General features: G+C 36.3%; 1 protein-coding gene across 2 annotated transcripts; it reads left to right on the plus strand.

Annotated features, from left to right (window-relative positions):
* The first annotated feature begins 658 nt into the window (after nucleotides 1-658).
* LOC107804126 (uncharacterized) lies at nucleotides 659-3,104 on the plus strand. Of its 2 annotated transcripts, XR_012707384.1 has the most exons (3): nucleotides 659-1,305; nucleotides 2,257-2,383; nucleotides 2,557-3,104. XR_012707384.1 is itself a non-coding variant. In XM_016627954.2 (2 exons), the coding sequence occupies exons 1-2, from the start codon at nucleotides 835-837 to the stop codon at nucleotides 2,617-2,619; spliced, it is 534 nt and encodes a 177-aa protein (XP_016483440.2). In that variant the 5' UTR covers nucleotides 663-834; the 3' UTR covers nucleotides 2,620-3,104. The 2 variants fall into 2 exon arrangements, 1 of the variants encoding a protein (XP_016483440.2); XM_016627954.2 differs by lacking the exon at nucleotides 2,257-2,383 and having other exon boundaries at nucleotides 663-1,305.
* The last annotated feature ends 19,239 nt before the right edge of the window (nucleotides 3,105-22,343 follow it).

Raw genomic sequence — 22,343 nt, forward strand, 5'->3', positions numbered from 1 at the left:
TTACTAATCTCTATATTACTACTACAGGTTATTCATCACTATTCTTATACAACCAACGACCCCTAACAACTTGTTTGGATGGTTGTTACATGTCATTTCGTAATGTATCGTATTGTTTTATACTGTATTGTATTGTTTGATGAATACAACATTTGGATAAACTGTATCGTTTGCCGTTATTTGATGATGTCACACACCAATAACATGAAGAATAAACTTACACCATTACTAAAAAAAATAGGATAAATTATAGAATTATTATATAAAAAAGTAGGATAAATGATAAAATATGATTATTTAATAATAAAGGACAAGATGAAAAAAAAAAGGTAACGACACCACCACACACCAAAAACGTCATTACATAAAGTGACACTTTTCGTCGCTATCTAACAACGAATTTAACGATACGATACAATAAAATTTAAGTAATAATCAAAACAAACATTATATATAAAGTAACAATACGATACAATTTACTAGTAATAGACAACAACCATCCAAACAAGCTGCAAGTGGGAAACCAAAACCAAAATTGAAAAGACCCTAATTGTACTACTAGCTCCAGTGTACTTCACCACATGGGAAAAATACCTCCACTTGAATGGACCCCACACAATGACCACCAATAATTGATAATTCTCCTAATCCTTTCTGTACTCCTGCTGGCAACACTTGCCTCTAAGCTTCTCCTTTGTTCCTCACCTTCTTATTCTTCTTCACCATCATTTTCCTCTTTTTTTTCCCCTTATAATCTCACTTTTTAAACAACCCCAAAACCTTAATTTTCTCAAACCCCAAAACTCTTTTTTTCCCCTATGCACTAACATCAAGATGTTGTTTCATCATAATCTTGAAAAATCCTTTTTCATATTCACTTTTCTTTTATTTTCTATATTCGTTTTAGTCTCAGCAGAATCATCAATATATGAAGTTCTTAAATCCCATGGATTACCAGAGGGATTACTACCAAAGGGTGTGAGGAATTTTACATTAGATAACTCTGGTAATTTTGTTGTCCATTTAGATCAAGCTTGTAATGCAGTATTTGATAAAAAGGAAAATGAATTACACTATGAAAGGAATGTATCAGGAAGAGTTAGTGATGGTCAGATCGATTCAGTTTCTGGGATTTCAGCTAAGGATTTGTTTTTATGGTTTCAAGTGAAGAGAATTTATGTTTCAGCTTCAAGTTCTGGTGTTATTTATTTTGATGTTGGTGTTGTCTCTAAGCAGTTTTCATTGTCTGCATTTGATAGTCCAAAGGAATGTACTGCTGTTCAACTTACAGATCTTGAAGTTAAGGTAAAAACTTACTCGCACATGGTGTTTACACCAACCAAATTTAATGTATACATGACACGTGTCTAAAGTCTTACTTTTTCTTGATTGGTTTGTTTTTACTAGTATTGTTTTTTTGTTTAATCATTCAGTATTCGGAATCCATTGGTCTGACTCATCTGAATTCGTGTATGAATTGACTGTTTGCTTCTCAAGATGAGAAATTATTGAGTACTATCAAAATTAGAATGGAGTAACGTGGTCAATGAGAATTATGAGAATTCATATAGCTGATCCCAACTAGTTTGAGATTGAGGCGTACTTGTTGTATTCAATATTTAGAATCCACTATCCTGACTAATTTGAATTCACGTCGTATACTCCCTACTAGGAGTTCATGAATTGACTATTTGTTTCTCAAGATTCTCTGACTAAGAAGGAGAGGTTATTGAGTACTATTAAAATCAGAATGGAGTAACTTAGTCAATGAGATTTCATATAGTTGATCCCAACTTGTTTGGTACTGAGGCTTAATCTGAATTCGCGTCGTGTACTCTATGCTAGGAGTTCATGAATTGACTATTTGTTTGTCAAGATTCTATGGCTAAGAAGGAGAAATTATTTACTATTAAAATCAGAATGGTCTAAATAGAGCAGAATGCTTTTAGGCGTAGTAGTAGTTATTTACAAGATTTGAAGTTTAGTTCTTGAGAGCAATCCAATTACCAAATGGATGGTTAATCAAATATTGGTGATTTCAGTTCTGCTCTAAATCTGTATGGTTTTCTGATATTGTTTTTCGGGTTTCTGTACATTTGTTGATAATAGCCGAAAAACTCATGTTAAGCATCATTAGTACTATATTTGCAACAAGCTGCAGCAGAATGTTCCAAGATTTGTCTTTTTGGGGTTCTATTTGAGTGCTATATAGAGATTTCAAGAACTTATACATTCTTAGTTCTTTGTTTTTGTCAGCATTATGCATCATCTATATAATGTGCTTAAATGAAAGGGAGCTTTGGCGTAACTGGTAAAGTTGTTGCCGTGTGACCAAGAGGTCATGGGTTCGAGCTGTGGAAACAACCTCTTGCAGAAATGTAGGGTAAGGCTGCGTACAACAGACCCTTGTGGTCCGGCCCTTCCCCAGACCCCGCGCATGGGGGAGCTTAGCGCACCGGGCTTCCCTTTACAAAATGTGCTTAAAGTAGTACAAGATTAGCACTTCAAGTTCCATATTTGATTGATATAATTTCCTTGTGTTTATTTTGTGAGCAGAGTCTATCCAGGAAGATTAAGTACAAACTTGATCAGGGGAATATTGGCAATGCTGTTTTGTAGAATATGCAGGTTCAAAAGTTGGTCACAGAATTGCACATAGCTCAATCAAAGGTGTTGGTTGTCTTGTCATTCCTTGTATTGTAAATGTCTGCAGAGAGTCAAGTCTGGTTTTAGCAGGTATCATTTGCTTGGAACAGATTGTGCTCTATGCTGGTTTACATTTTCTTGTACAGTGCAGGCAGAAGCGAATTCAGAATTTAGAGTCAGTGAGTGAATCGGAATGGGTAATATCTTCGTACAAATTGGAAGCTAAGATAGTAAGCAAGAGAGTGATGTCAAGGGCATCTTACATTACTTGGAGTTGGGGTATAGGGATACAGGTCATCTGCTCAATATGTGAAATTCTCAGAAAAGGTTTGTTTCTTTGTTGTATTATTCATTTATGGATATAGTCATAAATAATGGTTATTAGAACAATTCACTTTTTTGTAGATGGAGACATAGAATATGAAATAATGAAATAAATCTGCCATTTCTTTCTTGTACTATATTTTTTCCTCTGTACTGTTATAGCGATTTTGCTATGAAATAATGCTTGCATTAGGTTAGGCTGTCTACGTTATACCTTTTGGGGTGTGGTCCTCTCCCGAACCCTACGTGAATGCGAAATGCCTTGTGCATCGGGCTGCACTATATTTTCTTCTCTGTACTGTTATAGTGATTTTGCTATGAATAGGGGTTGAGTGCTAGTATGCATTTTCTTGTAGTCTTGTACCATTCTAAAGTTGGTGGAACTAAATCATAGAAATAAGATTTTTATAATATTATAGGTACATTTAATCAAGATGTTAGAAAAAAGTTTTGCTAGTTAAGCCAGATGGATAAAGTGCAAGTTCTGGTTTGCAGTGATCCAAAACAAAATAGGTTGATTTCTTCTTTTTCTTTTTTAAAAATGGTGGTGTCTGAGTTTACTTGTCCGTTTCTTGATTATTCCATTGCTACTTCCAATTTTACATGTATCGAATAACACTGCTCATGAAAGGCTTAGGCAAAAAAGCGCAATTCGATGCACAAAATATTCCGAATTCACGTAAGGTTCGGGAAAGTCGTACCCTAAGGATGTGATATTGACAATCTAACCTAATGCAAGTATTAGTGGCTAATTTCGGAACTCGAACTCGTGATCTATAGGTCACACGAAGATAAAGCAGATTAAAAAGAGTCAGTTTATCTATTTTTCCTCTACTTTTGGACCCATCTTCTTTAATTTATCTCACTTCATTGACAGCTAGCCTAAGAGCCCGTTTGGATTGGCTTATTTTAAGTGCTTTTAAGCCATTTTGTAGTGTTTGGATAAAGTAAAAAAATGCTTTTAAACACTTGTTTTTAAGCTAAAATGACAAAAATAAGCCAAACGCCGAAAGTTACAATTCTTAGAGGGTGTTTGGCTAAGCTTATTAGCTTATCAAACTAGCTTATAAGCACTTTTCGGCTTATCTACGCATTTGGTAAAGTTATATGTGCTTTTATAAGTTAAAAATAAGCCAAAAGTCATAAGCTGGTCACCCCCAGCTTATGAATCTTTAGTTTATAAGCACTTTAAGTTTGACCAAAATTTTTACTATTCTATCCTTAAAATATTCTTTTTTAGAACAAAACTCCTACATCGATACTCACAGTCCCAATTATATTTTCAACCTAAACCCCCTCCCCCTCTTCCCGCCTCTTCAAGTCTGCAATTCTCATAGACTATTTAAGATAAGCAAATTCTTTATTCCTTTGCATATTTATATCTATGTGATTGTGCATTAATCTTTGAACTGTATGTAATAAATGAGGACATATCAATTTTTTGGTGTATTATTTTCTTAGTGTTGTGGTGATAAAGACAATGTTTGTTTTTCTTCAAATATTTTGTCCTCTTTAGATTTTTTTTTTAGTGAGAAGCTTTTGTCAATTTATTCATTATTACTATAACTTATGATTATAAATTATTAACTATTATAACTTATAATTATATGATTATCATAAAAATTATCTTATCTAAGCACATTTATATTTAAAATAAAATGACAAATAGAATATTTTGTATTTGAATCGATTTGGAATCTAAAATTTTAAAGAAATTATGCCCTTATAAGTGTAAACAGTTATAAGGTTATTTAAGTCATTTTAACAGAAAAAGAGCTTATCAACACTTTTTTATCAAATACTGCAGCAACTTATTATCAATTTCAGCACTTGTACCCAAATACATAACTGCTTATTCGTTAATTCAGTTTCAACACTTAAAAGTGCTTTTCATATCAGCTACTTCAAATCAGCTAATCCAAACGGGCTCTTAACTTATGACTTTTGGCTTAAAAGTCACTTACAACACGCCCATCCAAACGGGCTCTAAATGTTTAAATGTACAAATAGGTTGATTTCTTTGCCACAAAGACAAAGTTTCATGCTCTCTCTCACACACAAAGCCAAATTATGAAAAGACCAGAGAGATGTCTTTTTTAGTGGAATGAGGCATTTCATGAAAGGTTTATTTAATATATGTAGATAACTTATCTAGAATCCAATAAGTTGTCTCTTTTAAAATATAGAACATATAAACTCAAATTTCTAGCTTCAACCCTGTTACCCAATATTTATGCTGGTGGAAAATACTGTAAATATCTCATAAAATTAATTAGCGGCACGGACACTACAGTCATTAAAAAAAAAGTTGTTATGGTAAACAGAAAAATGAGCACCAACTTTTCTATCACATTTGGTCACAACAGGCCATGTTTTTGTTGGTATTATACCAGGCTGGATTTTGTGCATTGCTTTGGGTTGTGCTGTCCTTATTGACAACAAAAATAACAATCACAGGGGCAGAAAGTGATAGAAAAAAAGGATTTGAAGTCAATGATTTCTCCACTATGTTTCTAACTTCTGTAGATGAAGACTTCTAAATATTATACAGTTATACAATGGAATCGTAGACAGTTAAGTGAAATCCAATTTATGAAATAATTTAATATATAGACAGTATTGTTGTGATAATCTCAGGCATACTGAAACTTGATTGTTTGGCACGGTGAATGTATGTCTTTAAGAGATGGTAGATTTATATTGATGTTGTGTAAGTCACACTATATACGCACTTGTCGTGCAAATTTAAACACTATGCGATATATATCCGAGGTATCGTCTAACGATAAATAAAGTGAGTGAAAATCACTAGAAATTATGGTCCAAATTCTAAAAGAGTCAAAATATATTTTATCATTTTTTTCCCTTGTTTATCTAAACTTTTTGATAGACAAAGTTAGTCAGCACAAGACTGAGACAACGAAAGAAAATAAATATGATATGTCCCCTTTGGTACATATAATCTTGGTACATTCAATGTAGCTTTCCTTTCATCGAACTTCTTGGGAGTGTTGGGGATAAGCTGTTCTTTTCTCGGGGGCGCGAACGCGAAGCATTGAGAGGTCTGCCCTTCACGAATGCGACCAGTCAAACGCGAACGCGTAGCGTTAGATAAACTGGGCTGCGGAGTTGAGGTAACTCTACGCAAACGCGAGGCTTGTCTCGCGAACACGGAGGTGAAGCAGACCTTACCCCATTGAAAGGAAATAAATATTTTATATTTGGCGAAGTAAGATGTGAGCACGTGGATATGTACATCATCATAATAATAATAATAGATATGGTCAGAATATTAGTAGTTGATACATACATCATAAGCCACGTAGATTTTATGTCTGTATATGAGGAAATCACATGGAAGATGTTAGCAACTCAGGTGGAAAATGCAAATGGAATATTATAAGAGGCCCCATATATATCACTACTATTGACTCTTTGGCCACTGCTACCTGTTGGATTTTTGCTGGATATTAAAGAATAGACCTCACTTGTTGTTGTCCTTTTTGTTCTTTCTCTCTGATGCTTCTCTCTTGATAATGACCTCTAATCTGAGGCGAAAATCGAATTTAAAGTTTATGATTTTTATTAAAAGAGGTATAAACTTAAAGATAGATCCATGATTTTAATTTGATTTATTTAACTCCTTTGAGATTAGAACCAGGGGCGGAGCCAGTATTTTGGCTACGGGTTCGACGAACTCAGTAGTTTTGGTTCAAGCTCTGTATTTGTCTTGAACAATTCATTAATTATTTACGCTTTAATAATTTAGAACTCAATAACTCATAAGCTTGAAATACTTAGTTCCGCCTCTTATCAAAACTTAATATTTGTTAAAAAATTCTGTTTGACTTTTCACATATATATTCACATTTCGTATCAAAACCACCATTGCCTCAACTTATCTTTTTTTATCTCCCACTCCACATGTTGAGAATCGGGACTAGGACTACAATCAAAAGAGGAATTAAAATTTGAATTTTATGGGTTCTAAATTATAAGATAGCAACATTATATTTTGTAATTGAATTCTAATTTTAATTTTTAACATAAATACAGAATTTGGACTAAACTACCATGCTAACATATTCTGCCGGTGAAATAGTTTCTAAAATTAGGAGAGCAGCCAAACAAAACAAAAAAAACGTTAATTTCACTAGAATATTAAATAAATTGTTGCATCTTTTCAATTTCCTATGTTACAGAAATTAATATAAGTTATCTTTCTTTATTTTATTAAGCAGCTAACGAACATAAGGAACCTGTCACCAATCACTGATAACGAACATAAGATCTGGTTCGCTAATCTCATTAAATATTAATATGACCTAATTATGGGCAGATACTTCATAAAATGCCGATTTAGGTTGTTCAACCGTCTAATTATTAATTAAGTTGAACATTTATACACCAAAAGTGTAAAGGAACTTTTACGGTCTTAAAAGATAAATATGAATAACTTGGATGCAATAAGTGGAACTCGTCATTTTGAATAATAAAACGATAACTTGTTACAACATGTTAAATTGCATTAACAGTGTAAATTTAAATTAAATCTAAATTTTGATTTCCGTATATTATAGATTAAGGGACGTATAGTTAGTAGATTATGGGTTGACAAATGCAAAGTTATAGAAAGGGTTCAACAAACAATATAAAATCACAAGTTGGAAGAAGCATGAGAGAGGTTGAGTGAAATTAAATGTGGATGGTTGTACTAAGGAAAATCCTAATTCCATGGGTGGTGGCGGAATTGTTAGAGATCATAAGGGCGGGCTGATTGTGTTGGAAAAATTGGATGATTACGGAGAATAAAAGGTTTAGCTTGAGGCGTGTCAAAGATACTGTCCTTAAGGATATTTCGCCCACATCGAGATAAATAATATTAGGAGTATCCCATAGGATTCAACAAGCTCTTCTAGTATAACTAGGAACAGAAACAACAAAGATTTATGAGAAGAAAACCCAGCACAAAAGAAAAGGGGAAAATGCATAAGTACTCCCTTGACCTATACCCGGATTTTCAACTACACACTTTTTCTTTGCGGGAATCCTATTACCCCCCCTAAACTTATTTTAAATGTAATTATTTGCACCCTTATCGCCATTTTCACCGGCGACTTTGTCTAACCGTTTTTCTTCCATTTTTTCTTTTCACACACAAATTAAACTCTGAAAAAGACCTATTCATAAGCAAAGCAAAATACTACTACATTCATAAGAAAAAATGGCGATAAGGGTGCAAATAATTTCATTTAAAATAAATTTAGGGGGGTAATAGAATTCCCGCAAAGAAAAAGTGTGTAGTTGGAAATTCAGGTATAGGTCGGGGGTACTTATGCATTTTCCCAAAGAAAAAAGAAGAAAAGTTTTAACTTTTTTACACTACTACTACATGAACACAAGTTGATAGGTTTATATATAAACCAAAGACATAAATCTGAACGTTGAGAATCATTAAGAATTCAATGCCATGAATTCAATAAGAAAACTGATGCCTGAGAATTTGAAAACGTAAGGCAAAGAATTAAATGCCATAAATTTAATAAGAAAACTGATGCCTAAGAATTTGAAGATGTATCACTGTGAATGGGCAAAGAATTAAAGAAAGTAGGAAACTGTTATAATTACTCTTTCCAAAAGTTGAAGGAAATCATTATCACACTTAATATTAGCAAACAGACAAATCTTTTGGTCAATTTCAAAGATTACAAAAAATGTAACTAATTGCAATACCCATTCAATGTTCATAAACATTGAGATATTAAAATATTAAAATATTCATTCTTTTTGAGATATTAAAAATATTATTTTTTAACAATCCCCCACATAGCTCAAAAGAATATCATAATGATATTTTTTTTCTGGGTTTTCACAAATGAGCATAACGCATCGCATCTGGTGTCTCTTGGACTATGAACCAGACCTAAATAAAATAAGATTAAACTTACAGAACAATTGGTGAAGTTACTTCTATGAACCAAAAATTCTTTTGTAAGTTTAGTGTCTTATTTATCACATTATACTCGCACACACTTTGCTGTTTATCGCGGTTTTGCGCTAATAGGACATGCGCGCGCCTGGTTTTCATGAGTGCTCTAGAAATTTCGCCACAAATTTCATAGGAGTGGCCCCACTCCACACTCATATAGGTCCATCCATCAAATGTATTCTGCAGCACAATACACCACCTATAAAGGCTATGGATTATTAGATTAAGAGTTTAATAACTCAGCCTCTCATTCCTTGCAGTCTTGTACTATATATAGGAAGGGATATAATTTGATAGTGCACATTTAATCAACTAATGACTTGTTATTACCCATATGAACCTACTTCATGGGATCTCCAATCACATAGATTGAGTTACCACCATAATTGATATAACTCAAATTGGCAAAAGTCCCATTCCCCTCGATGTTTCGAATATTAATTTTCTTCCCAAAGGTTTAGTTAGAGGATCGACCAAATTCACTTCTGATTTCACATAATCTATGGAAATAATTCCATCTTTCTGCAGCTGCTTTATTACATTATGTCTCAATCGGATATGTCTACTCTTTCCATTAAAGGATTTATTTTTAGCAACGGCTATTGCAGTTTGGCAATCACAATGCATCGACACAGAAGGTGTCGGTTTTATTCCTAGTGAAATACTTGCCAAAAGGTTCTTTAACCACTCGGCCTCATTGCCAGCCAATTCCAATGTCACAAACTCAGATTTCACGGTGGATCTAGCTATTATTGTTTGTTTAGCTGATTTCCATGCCACAACACCCCCACCGAGGGTCAACACATAATCACTAGTCGATTTTGTCTCATTTGAATCAAAGATCCAGTTAGCATCATTGTATCTTTCTAGTACAATGTGAAATTCACTATATTTAATATTATAGTTCATGGTACCTCTCAAATACTTCATTACTCTTACTAATGCATTCCAATGATCATGACTCGGGTTTTGAGTATATCTATTCAATCTACACACAACATATGCAATATCAGGTCTAATAAAATTCATCAAATGCATTAGACTACCAATAACTTGAGCATATTTATTTTGATCTATAGCATCTCCCTTATTCTTTTTTAATTGACTACTAGCATCATAAGGAGTGCTTACAGGTACCACATCAAAATTATCAATTTTTTTAAGAATTCTTTCAACATAATGTTCGTGAGTCAGCATTAAACTATTGTCATCTCTTATAATTTTCATGCCTAAAATAACACTAGCTTCTCCCATGTCTTTCATCTCAAAATTAGAAGACAAGAAAAATTTGGTTTTATGTACCAAATCAAGGCTAGAACTAGAAATAAGCATGTCATCCACATAAAGCAAATAATAATACATGTACCATCTATACATTTTGTATAAACACTTTTGTCTACTTCAATTGATGAAAAACCATCATTAATCAATACTTGATCAAATTTTTCATGCCACTGTTTAGGCGCTTGCTTTAGACCATATAAAGATTTTAGCAACTTACATACTTTATTTTCTTGGCCAGACACTATACAACCCTCAGGTTGCTCCATATAAATTTTCACTTCCAAATCACCATTTAAAAATGCAGTTTTAACATCCATTTGGTGAATATAAAGTTTATAAATAGAAGCCAAGGCAAGTAAAATACGAATCGAGGAAATTCTAGTTACAGGAGCATAAGTGTCAAAATAATCAATATTTTGCTTTTGGGTAAAACCTTTTGCAACAAGTCTAGATTTGTATTTATCAATGGAACCATCCGGATTGAGTTTCTTCTTAAAAATCCATTTACAACCAATGAGTTTAGCTCCCGGAGGTAAATCAACTAAAATCCAAGTTTTATTTTGTAAAATTGAATTTAATTCTACATCAATAGCTTCTTTCCAAAATGAGGCATCAGACAAAGAAATAACTTCAGAATATATTAAAGGATCATTATCCACAAGATAAGTATAAAAATCATTACCAAAAGATTTTTCTTTCCTTGGTCTTTTGCTTCTTCTTAAATCCTCACTTTCAAGATCATTTTGAACAATTGGAACATGCGAAATATTATCACTTGAAATAATAGGAGCATCAGAAATTTTCTCAAATTTTAAAGGAAAAATACTTTCAAAAAATTCAGCATTTTTTGTTTCAACAATAGTATTGTTTTCAAGTACATCACTTTTGACTACTAAAAATCTGTATGCTGCACTGTTTTTAGCATACCCAATAAACATACAATCAGATGTTTTAGAGCTTATTTTTCTTTTCTTAGGATTAGGCAACATAACTTTAGCAAGGCACCCATACACTTTCAAATATTTCAAATTAGGTGGATACGTTTTCCATAGCTCATAAGGAGTTTTACCCGTTTTCTTATAAGGAATTCTATTTTGTAAATGACAAGCAGATAAAATGGCTTCATCCCAAAGATTATACAGAGCACTAGAACTGACAATCATGCTATTCATCATTTGTTTTAAGGTCCTATTTTTCCTTTCCGCTACACCATTTGATTGTGGAGAATATGACGGAGTTATCTCGTGAATTATACCTTCTTTCTCACAATAATCATTCAACAAAATAAATTCACCACCTCTATAGGATCTAACTCTTTTGATTTTCTTATCTAATTGATTTTCTACTTCAGATTTATAAATTAAAAACTTATCAAAAGCTCCATCTTTATTTCTCAACAAATAAACTTTTGTATATCTAGAAAAATCGTCTATAAAAGTCACATAATATTTTTTCCCTCCTCTAGTCATAGTTTGTTTCAAGTCTCCTAAATCAGTATGAATTAAACATAATAATTCAGATTCTCTAAATACTGAAGCACATGATTTCTTAGTTTGTTTAGCTTCTGCACAAACTTCACACTTATCAATATTCGAAAAATTAATATTTGAAATAAGACCTTCAGAATGCATTTTCTTAATATAAGATAAATTAACATGTCTTAATCTAGCATGCCATAAATTAAAAAAATCAATCAAGTAAGCAAAAGTACTAGCATTTTTATTGATAACATTGAGTAAAAACAAGCCATAGTTATAATAACCCTTGCCAACAAAATTATTATTCTTGGTCAACATGACCTTATCAGATTCAAAATAAAACTTCACCCCCATTTTTCCTAATAATTCCACAGAGACGAAATTGGCTCGGATACTAGGAACATGCAACACGTCATTCAATGCTAAAGTTTTGCCAGATGTGAGTTTGAGAAGAACTTTGTCTTTTTCAAGAACTTGAGTAGTTCTTGAGTTACCAAGATAGACAACTTTTTCTCCCTCCTCAACTAGGGTGTAAGACACAAAGTCTTTTTTGTTAGCACATATGTGTCTAGTGGCACCTGAATCTAATACCCAATTTTTCACATTGGCCACAAGGTTCACTTGGGAAACAACCACAACAATTATATCATCCACTTTGGCTTCAGTCAAATTTACTTTAGCCTTAGTGGGATTGTCATTTCCAATCCTTTTTCGACATTGAGCAACATAGTGGCCAGATTTGCCACACACAAAGCAATTGTTTTTTTCCTTGAAGGTTTGATTGTTGGTTTTGGGCTTATAACCATTTCTTTCGTCATACCTGTTACTTGATTTTCTCTGACGGTTGTTGTCCTCCACAAGGCTTCTTCTAGTTTCAATTTCTTTTCCTTTGTCAACAATAGTGTGCTTGTGGTTAAAATTATCTCCACAAAAAACTGCAATTTTCAAAACATCGGAAAAAGATTTGGCGCATGTAATTAGCGATGGAACAACAACAGAAACAGTAGGCGCAACGAGTATAGTAGCAACAACAACAACATTAGCAGTGTTATTCTCCATGATAACTACGTAAAAAATATCCTTAAGATTATTGAAAAAATTGAATGATTATGGAGAATAAAAGGTTTAGCTTGAGGAGTGTCAAAGACATCGTCCTTAAAGATATTTCGCCCACATCGAAATGAATAATATTCAAATATTTATTCTTTTTGAGATATTAAAAATATTATTTTTTTAATAGATTATGGCTTTTGATGACTTCTATGGTCATGGTAGTAACAACCTGGCTGGAATTAAGGCAGTTCTGCAAGGTGTCAATTTGTGCAGGAGTTGTGGTTGCTTGAAGGTTATTGTCGAATCAGATTCCATGTTAATCATGAACATGATTAACAAGAATATTAAATCACCATGGCAGATTTCTCATGTCTTGGAATAGGTTTAGAGCATTATTAGCACTGGAGAGTTTACTTTTGTCCATACTTTCAGAGAAGGAAATGATATTGCTGATCAGTTGGCGAACTTAGGTGAGAGGAATAAGAATCAAGTTATCTTCACGTACGTTGTCTCTCTTCCTAGAAAGATTAGAGCTTCCTTGAAGTTAGAGCAAAAGTGCCTTCCAAATTTCAGATTCAAACCAAGGAGAAACCATCACACCATTAATAATGCCACTACTTAATATAATAGTATTCGGGACTATATTAACATATCTGGAGGTATCCAAAACTTGTATAGAGGTTTCCTCCAACCCCCCATTAAGCTTTTTTGAACATAGGCACATTAGATTGGTTTACACTATGCTAAGGAGGCTAAGGTTTATGTCCTCCTTCGTGTAATTATAATTTTTGCTATATACAGGTTGGAGTCGTGCCTAATTCTTATAATGATAGACCTTTGATTAAAAGAAAAAAGGGGAGTAACCAGTTAGGCAATTAACACCTCTTAAGAAAAAGATTTTCTAGCTGTTTTATTGTATGGATAAATTCTCTATATCAAATATATTATCTGTTTAAAATTCTGATTATATAGTTTATAATGTCTAGCAAATAAAAATGTCAATATATCCGTATACGGATAAACCCGGGCTAATGAGCATCTCGATTTTTTGGTGGGTCAAACGAAGCAAGGACATAACTACATGGGATCAGAATCGAAGCTGGAGGCCTCTCGTACTAAGGCCCGAATGGAGTGCTCATCATCGGGTATGATAAGACAATATTTCTCAGAACCCGACACGAGCTCCGAGGCCTCAAAAAGCATGACAATGGTTGCACATAACTAACAGAGGGCCGTGATTTTCACATCCCATCAGATATCATAACGTGGATCTCGCTAGACATCGGCAGCAGATCAGTAATTGACGAGAAAGAGGATTTCTACCTTTTTTAGAATTATACTAGGGGTGAAACTCTGCTACTACATAAAGGGGTAGTTTTTCTTTGATAAGACGGATTGTAACACGCATACCAAGGCAATACAAAATTATTTCTCTGCTTTCTAGCTGCTTAAAAGTCTTTACTTTATTTTTATTCTTTGTTCTTGATTGGCTTCGAACCTAAGGCCCAACCGAGGGCAGAAACTATTGCCGAATCCTAATTCAAGCTGGGCCATAACGTTACAACTGATTTGATTATTCATTATGTCTTTAACTCATTTATCTAATATTCTTAATTATTTATGTTAAATTAATCCACATATCTTTAAAACCGCGTATAAATTCAATTGTTATCTATTTTAAGGGTAAATAGTTTGGTGTCCACCGTGCGGCTAAGGATAACAGTGGTGGTTTGATACAAATTTTTGTAATGCACTCTATTGTACGCTTATTCATTAAGGTTTCACTTTCTGGTCAACATAAAAACGCCAAACCCTCAGTTTTCTCACTTGAACGTTGGGACTGAGTCTGGCTACCATGGCAAAAATAACAACTTGGTACCTAGCAATGAGGTACCCCCTGCTGATCCCAACGGAGTCCCAGTCACTGATCCAATCGATTCCAATTCACAGATTGCTATCGACAACCACCTGCCAACTGACCCCAAAACAATGTTCGTGGAGGCCCTTAACCAATAGTTCGAGAAACGCTCGAAGGCGAAGGTGATGGGATAAGCCTACGACTAATCTTTGAAATGTTGCAGGCTCAACAAGCGACGATAGCACAATTACAAAATCAGGGCCACCCTCCCATTAGCGTCGAACCCGAATTGTTTGGGAGAATACTCAAATAAACGAGCAAACCACCGAGAGGTCAGATGAAGCTGAGCCCGGGGCCAACCCCGAGATAATGAAAATGCTTGAAGCATCGACGAAGCGGGTGGAATCAGGTGAGAAAAAAAAATTGAGACCATCGACAAAAAGGTAGAGACATATAACTCCAAGGTCGACCTAATCCCGGGAGCACCCCTGATATCAAAAGGACCGGATTCCAATAAGTTTATCCAAAATCCTTTCCCTCCAAGCACCGCACCGAAGCCGATCCCGAAGAAGCTTCATATGCCTAATATTCCAAAGTACAACGGAACCACGAATCTAAACGAGCATGTGACTTCCTATACGTGTTCCATTAAGGGAAACGACTTGGAAGACGACAAAATCGAGTCGGTGTCGCTAAAGAAGTTTGGAGAAACTCTATCAAAAGGAGAATGATATGGTATCACAATTTACCCCCAAACTCTATTGATTCATTCGTTATGCTTGCAGATGCCTTTGTGAAGACTCATGCCGGGGCAATCAAAGTCGAGACCAGGAAATCGAACTTTTTCAAGGTTAAGCAAAGAGACACTGAGATGTTCAAGGAGTTTGTATCAAGATTTCAAATAGAACAGATGGATCTGCCTCCGGTTGCGGATGATTGGGCTGTTCAGGCGTTCACTCAAGGACTTAACCCCCGAAGTTCCTTGGCTTCGCAACAGCTAAAACAAAATTTAGCAGAATACCCGGCGGTAACTTGGGCCAAAGTCCACAAAAGGTACCAATCAAAAATTAGAGTCGAAGATGATCAACTCGGGGCCCCCTCTAGGTTTGTTATCTTGTTAAAACCGATGACATGTATAAGAGAGTCGTCAATCATGAACCAATATTGATCGGGGACCAATATCAACCATACAGTGTAGATCGAAGATGTAATGGGTTCGGGCGTCACACTACGAGGAACGAGATGAGAAGCGATCGAGGGCCCAATAGCCGAAGTCTGATGAGTAAAAATGGTTTCGATAGGCCATTTTGGGCCAGAGAGGCGCCAAGATTGTTGGAATATGACTTCAATGTCGATGATGCAAGTATCATGTCAGCCATGGAGTGCATCAAGGACACCAAGTGGCCTCGACCATTGCAGTTTGACCCTACCCAGAGAGATCCTAACTTTGATGTGAAAATATCATGGCATTCATGGCTACATGATCGAGGGTTGCCAGCAATTGAGAGAAGAAATTGCCCGTTTGTTTAATAATGGGACCTACGAGAATTCCTGAGTTATCAAGCCAAAAACTACTTCAAAAACAGGGATGCCAACAAAAAGATCGAACAAGAGGAACCTCAACATAACATCAACATGATTATTGGAGGGATCGATGTCCCTAAAGGGCCGATGATAAAATGCACTAAAATATCTATCACAAGGGAGAAACACACTCGAGATTATATCCCGGAGGGAACCATTTCATTCAGCGATGAGGATGCCGATGGCATCGTACAACCTCATAATGATGCACTGGTAATATCCGTACTTATCAATAAATCTCGAGTTAAATGTGTCTTGATTAATCCAAGTAGCTCGGCCAACATCATCAGATCGAGGGTCTAGTGCAGTTGGGGTTACAAGACCAAATAGTGCCAGTAGTCTGAGTGTTGAATGGATTTTACATGGCATTCGAAACCACTAAAGGGGAGATAACCCTACCAGTAAGTACCACCGGGACCATCATGGAAACAAAGTTCTATGTGATCGAAGGGGACATGCGATATAACACTCTATTCAGAAGACCATGGTTTCATAACATGAAGGCGGTACCTTCGACCTTACATCATGCGTTAAAATTCCCTGCACAGGGATGAATCAAGACGATATACGGAGAATAGTTGGCTACAAAGGAGATGTTCGTAGTTTATGAAGTAATCTCGGTGCCCACCGTCTCGGTATTAAGGAACACGGAGCTGGCCAGAAAGGCCAAAGTTAAATAGCAACCACCGATGCCGGTCCCGGCTGGACCGAAAGAATGAGGAGTCAACAAAGAAGATTATTACGGAGTTCCAAGATCATTCATAGCACCTAATGGTACCGATGCCACCAAATCAATAGTCGAAGAGTTGGATCAAGTCACATTGATCAAACACATGCCGGATCGAAAGCTATACTTGGGCACAAGGTTAGCCCTCGAGCTTAGGAAAAAGCTCATTAATTTTCTTAAAAATAACATAGCTTGTTTCGCTTGGTCCCGTCTTGACATGACATGGATCCCGCCAAAGGTAACCACTCATAAGCTAAGTTTGGACTCGGAGTTCCACCCAGTTAAACAAAAGATGAGACCTTAGTCCGAGGTCAAGCATGCATTCATCAAGGACGAGGTATCTAAACTCCTTAAAATAGGGTCCATTCGGGAAGTTAAATACCTGGACTGGTTAGCTAACATAGTGGTAGTACCTAAAAAAGAAATTAAGTTAAGAATGTGTGTAGATTACAAAGACTTGAACAAGGCATGCTCTAAGGATTTTTTTCCTTTGCCTACATCAAGCGGATGATCAACGCGACGGTCGGGCACGAGATACTCATTTTTCTTAATGCCTATTCAAGATACAACCAAATTTGGATGGATCCGTGTGACCAAGAAAAGACTTCTTTTATCACAAAATTCTACACCTATTGTAAAATGTATAGCCATTCGGATTAAAGAATGCTAGTGCCACCTATCAACATCTAGTAAATTGGATGTTCGAAGAACAGATAGGGAAATAAATGGAAGTTTAAATTGACGACATGTTAGTTAAGTAACTGAGTAGAGGATCATTTGGAACATTTGCAAGAAATCTTCGACATATTGGAGAAGTAAAATATGAAGCTGAACCAGGAGAAATGCACATTTGGGGGTCAGATCAAGAAAATTCCTTGGGTTCATGGTATCCAATCGGGGAATCGAGATCAACCTTGACAAAATCAAAGCCATAGAAGACATCACTGTAGTGGGCAACGTCAAGGCCGTTCAGAGGCTAACCAGGCGTATAGCCTCTCTGGAAGGTCCTCGGACAAAAGCCATCAATTCTTCTCGCTGTTAAGGAAGAAGAATAATTTTTCTTTGATCCTAGAATGCCAACAGGCTTTGGAAGAGCTCAAACGATACCTATCAAGTCCTCCCCTGCTTCACACTCTGAAGGCAGACAAACAACTATACCTTTACTTGGCGGTTTTTGAGATGTCAGTAAATGGAGTATTAGTTTGGGAAGAGGAAGGTACGCAATTCCCTATTTACTATGTTAGTAGAACACTAGGCGAGGCCAAAACAAGATACCCTCACCTAGAAAAATTAGCGCTCGCTTTACTAAGTGCCTCTAGAAAGTTAAAACCATACTTTCAATGCCACCCCATATGTATCGTAACCTCTTACCCACTGAGGAATATCATGCATAAACCTGAGTTCTTGGGTCGGTTGGCCAAATGGGCCATCGAAATCAGCGGGTACAATATCGAGTATCGACCCCGAACTGCCATTAAATCTCAGATTTTGGTAGACTTTGTGGCCAACTTTACACTGGCATTAATACCCGAAGTCGAAAGGGAATTACTGTTAACCTCAGGGACTACCTCGGGAGTTTGGACCCTCTTTACATACGGTTTTTTGGATGCAAAGGGTTCCAGGCTCGGCATCATGTTGAAGACACCTATAGGCAATGTAGTTAGGAAGTTTATTAGAAGTGTGAAATTGGCCAACAATGAGGCCGAGTATGAGGCCATAATTGCAAGTTTCGAACTGGATAAAAGCCTTAGCCTGAGGTGATTGAAGCCAAGTGCGACTACCTCCTCATGGTAAATCAATTCAATGGAACATTCAAAGTAAAAGATGAACGGATACAAAGATACTTAGACAAATTACAAGAAACACTGCATCAATTCAGGGAATGGACCCTGCAACATGTTCCCCGAGATCAGAATAGTGAGGCTGATGCTCTGGCTAACTTGGGTTCATCGGTCAATGTCGACGAATTCAGTTCGGGAATAGTGGTACAACTCATGAAGTCAGTAATAGAAGTAGGCCATGCCAAAGTAAATTCGACGAGTTTAACTTGGGATTGGAGGAACAAATATATAGACTACTTGAAACTCGGAAAATTTCCTTTGTATCCCAAATAATTGAGGGCCCTGCATACAAAGGCTGCCATATTTAGTTTGGTCAAATGGATGTTGTTAAGAAGAACATTCGACAGCCCATTAGCCAGTGCCTGGGGCCGGAGATACCGAGCATGCCTTGAGAAAAGTTTACAAAGGCATTTGAGGGAACCATTCGAGGGTGGAGTCTTTGGTTCAGAAATTAATCAGGGTCGGCTATTACTGGACCGAAATGCAGAAGGATGAGAAGAACTTCGTATGAAAATGCAACGATTGCCATAGATACACATCGATGATCCATTAACCTGGAGAAGTATTCCACTCGATCTTATCCCCATGGACATTTATGAAATGGGGAATGGACATTATAGGTCTCCTGATGTGGGCACCCGATAAGGCTCAATTGAAATGGATCGAAGCTCAAGCGTTCGAGAAATTCTAGGAAAAAGAAGTCATTTACTTTATCTGGGACAACATAATATGCCAATTCAGCATACCATCCAAAATCATGTGATATGGGAGACAATTCATCGGCAGCAAGGTAAATAAGTTCTTTGAAGATCACAAGATTAAAATACTGTCAACACCTTACATCCTAGTGGAAACGGACAAGCAAAATCTATGAACAAGACCATACCTTAAAACCTGAAAAAGATGTTTATCGATGCCAAAGGCAAATGGAAGGAAATCTTGCCCGAAGTCCTATGGACATACCGTATGACCTTGAAGTCTAGTACCGGGGCCACCTTATTTTCATTGGTCTGCGATGCCGAAGCCTTTATCCCAGTCTAAGTGGGAGAACCGAGCCTCAACTTCCAATATGCAATAGAAGAGTCGAACAACAAGGCCATGATTATGAGCCTAGAACTATAGGCAGGAGGTCGCCCTTGTCCGGTTGGCCGCATAGAAACAACGGATAGAAAGATATTATAACCGAAGAGCCAACCTCGAACACTTCCAAAATGAGGACTTAGTGTTGAGAAAAGTAACATTACAGACCTAAAACCCGAACGAGGAAAAGTTGGGACCGAATTGGGAAGGACCAATTCGAGTTGGCGGAATTATCAGTAAAGGTTCGTACAAACTCGAATCAGGAAATAGTATGCAATTACCGAAGAACTTGAATGTGACACACTTAAAGCATTACTACTACTAAGGTTCAGACCCAATTATTCTTTAATCATATTATGAATCGGACTAAAATTTGCAAGTAAATGACCAAGAACGGATATGGATGTTAGGTCTAAAAGTACGTGTTGCACTCTTTTTACCTTGAACCATTTTTGTCCCAAAATGGGGGTTTTGGCAAGGTTTTTAATGTGGCAACAGTAAAACATGCTAAATTAGATTTGAAGGCTAGTCCCAAATCGGAGTCAATGGACGTTCACTTCGCATCCAAAGTATTTGAGCCCTCTCAAGCTCGATCTCAAATACTGGGGGCCATTACCCTCGGATTGAGGTTCTTAGAAAGGGATAATTTATCAAGGAAAAAAACCCTTGTATGTTAGAATCTAAGGCTCGGTGATTAAACCCAAAAAAAACCGCACCTCGCATCTTAGGAGCTCTGGTGATTGGCGAAAGAAGACGACACGAAGGTCTTGTGAAACCATTAATGACTTCTCCAGCCACTAGCCAGCCCCTTCTTGAGTCTAGTCAGTTGTCCCAACCATCCCCACAGCCCTTCCAAACATCTACGAGCCCAAAAATAATCCAAAACTATGCGCAATTAGTTAAACCTACTGTATTAAATGCGGCCATGCAAACTCCAACCCACGTAACCCTAAAACCAGTTGAATATCTTCATAGAGAGCCCATCATTAAATGGAAGAAGTAGGAAGTTCGATAATCCATTGCTCAACAAGGACTGCAGTTGGCAGTGCTAGGCAAATTTTTATATGGTAAGCCTGTTATTCAAAAGTTATGTAAGTCTATTCCTATACAGTATAAATTAAAGGACCCTTGCTCTATTGGATTGATTGAAGACAACCATGTCTTTATTAAGATTTCTTTAATGGAGGATTACATTCATTAATTATCAAAGCCCGGATTTTATTTAAAGATACAAGGTGAGATGTGGCAGATGCGATATACAATGTAGAATCCCTGGTGGAAACCTGATGAAGAAACGCCTGTTGCTAGAGCTTGGATTTTTTTTAGGAACTGCCACCTAGTTTTTTTGGTAAGGAATTTGCATTCTCGTTGGTAAGTGCTGTTGGGAGACCTTTACATGTTCAATTAGCTACTCAGAATGGTACAAGACCTAGTTGTGCAAAGGTTAAAGTTGAGGTGAATTTGCTCTCATATTTCCCTCAAAGGATCAAAATTGTAGAAGATGAGGATGAATCTGGGCCAGAAGAGTATAAATGGATCAAGATTAGGTATGATTATATGCTTAAGTATTGCAAAACTTGCAAGAAACAAGGCCATAAGGAAGCTGAATGTTGGGTAATTATTCCTGAGCTTAGGAAATTTGAAGATCAAGGCAATCACAAAGTAAAGGAGAAAGAGCTTGTTAGAACTGCAACTGCTTCAACTAAAGTGCTTTTAAGTGGTAAAGTTTTGGGTAAACTAATTGCAAATCCTACTAGGCAGGAGTGGATGCAAGTAAGAAGGAGCAAGTATCAACGTGATAACAGAGGCCATATCATTGGCACTACAAAGGAGAAGGAGACTGATAATGGAAAGGGGAAGAACAAAGTTAAGGCAGTGTCAACAAGGAACAAATTTGATGCATTGAAAGTAGAGGAAATTGATCCACCAATGGTGAGGATTACTGATGGCAAGGGAGATAATAATAGCAAGGCACAACAGCAAAAGTAACAAGGAATTGATGCTAAGAAGGTTCAGGAGAAGGAGAAAGTGAAGACTAAGGAAAATACCATCTCCAATCCTAAAGATGTTGGGATTACTACAGCGGCTAAGGAAGGAACCATTAGTCCTAGTAATACAGGGATTAGGGTTGAGGAACATGGAAATCCGGTAGGTTCAAAAATCCCTAATCCTAAGCGTAATGGGATTGGAGATGCAGATAATAAGGAAAGGATTGTTAACTGGGTTCAAAGAATGTTTGGTCCTCTTAAGGAAGTTCTCAATGTCACCTTAAATCATTCCTACCAAGAGGTGCCTTCACAAACTTTTGTCGAACCACCTAAGTCAACTAGAGAAACTAGAGGTGATAGATCATTATTGAGTGATGAAATAGAAGGGTTAGCGGACAATTCAAAGGCAAATACAAGTACAAGAGTCGATGAATAAGAGGGCAATACACAACTGAAACAAGCAGTACATGTAGACAGCATGTCTACAGTAA

The sequence above is a fragment of the Nicotiana tabacum genome, chromosome 3 (assembly GCF_000715075.1).
Source record: "Nicotiana tabacum cultivar K326 chromosome 3, ASM71507v2, whole genome shotgun sequence".
Classification (NCBI taxonomy): domain Eukaryota; kingdom Viridiplantae; phylum Streptophyta; class Magnoliopsida; order Solanales; family Solanaceae; genus Nicotiana; species Nicotiana tabacum.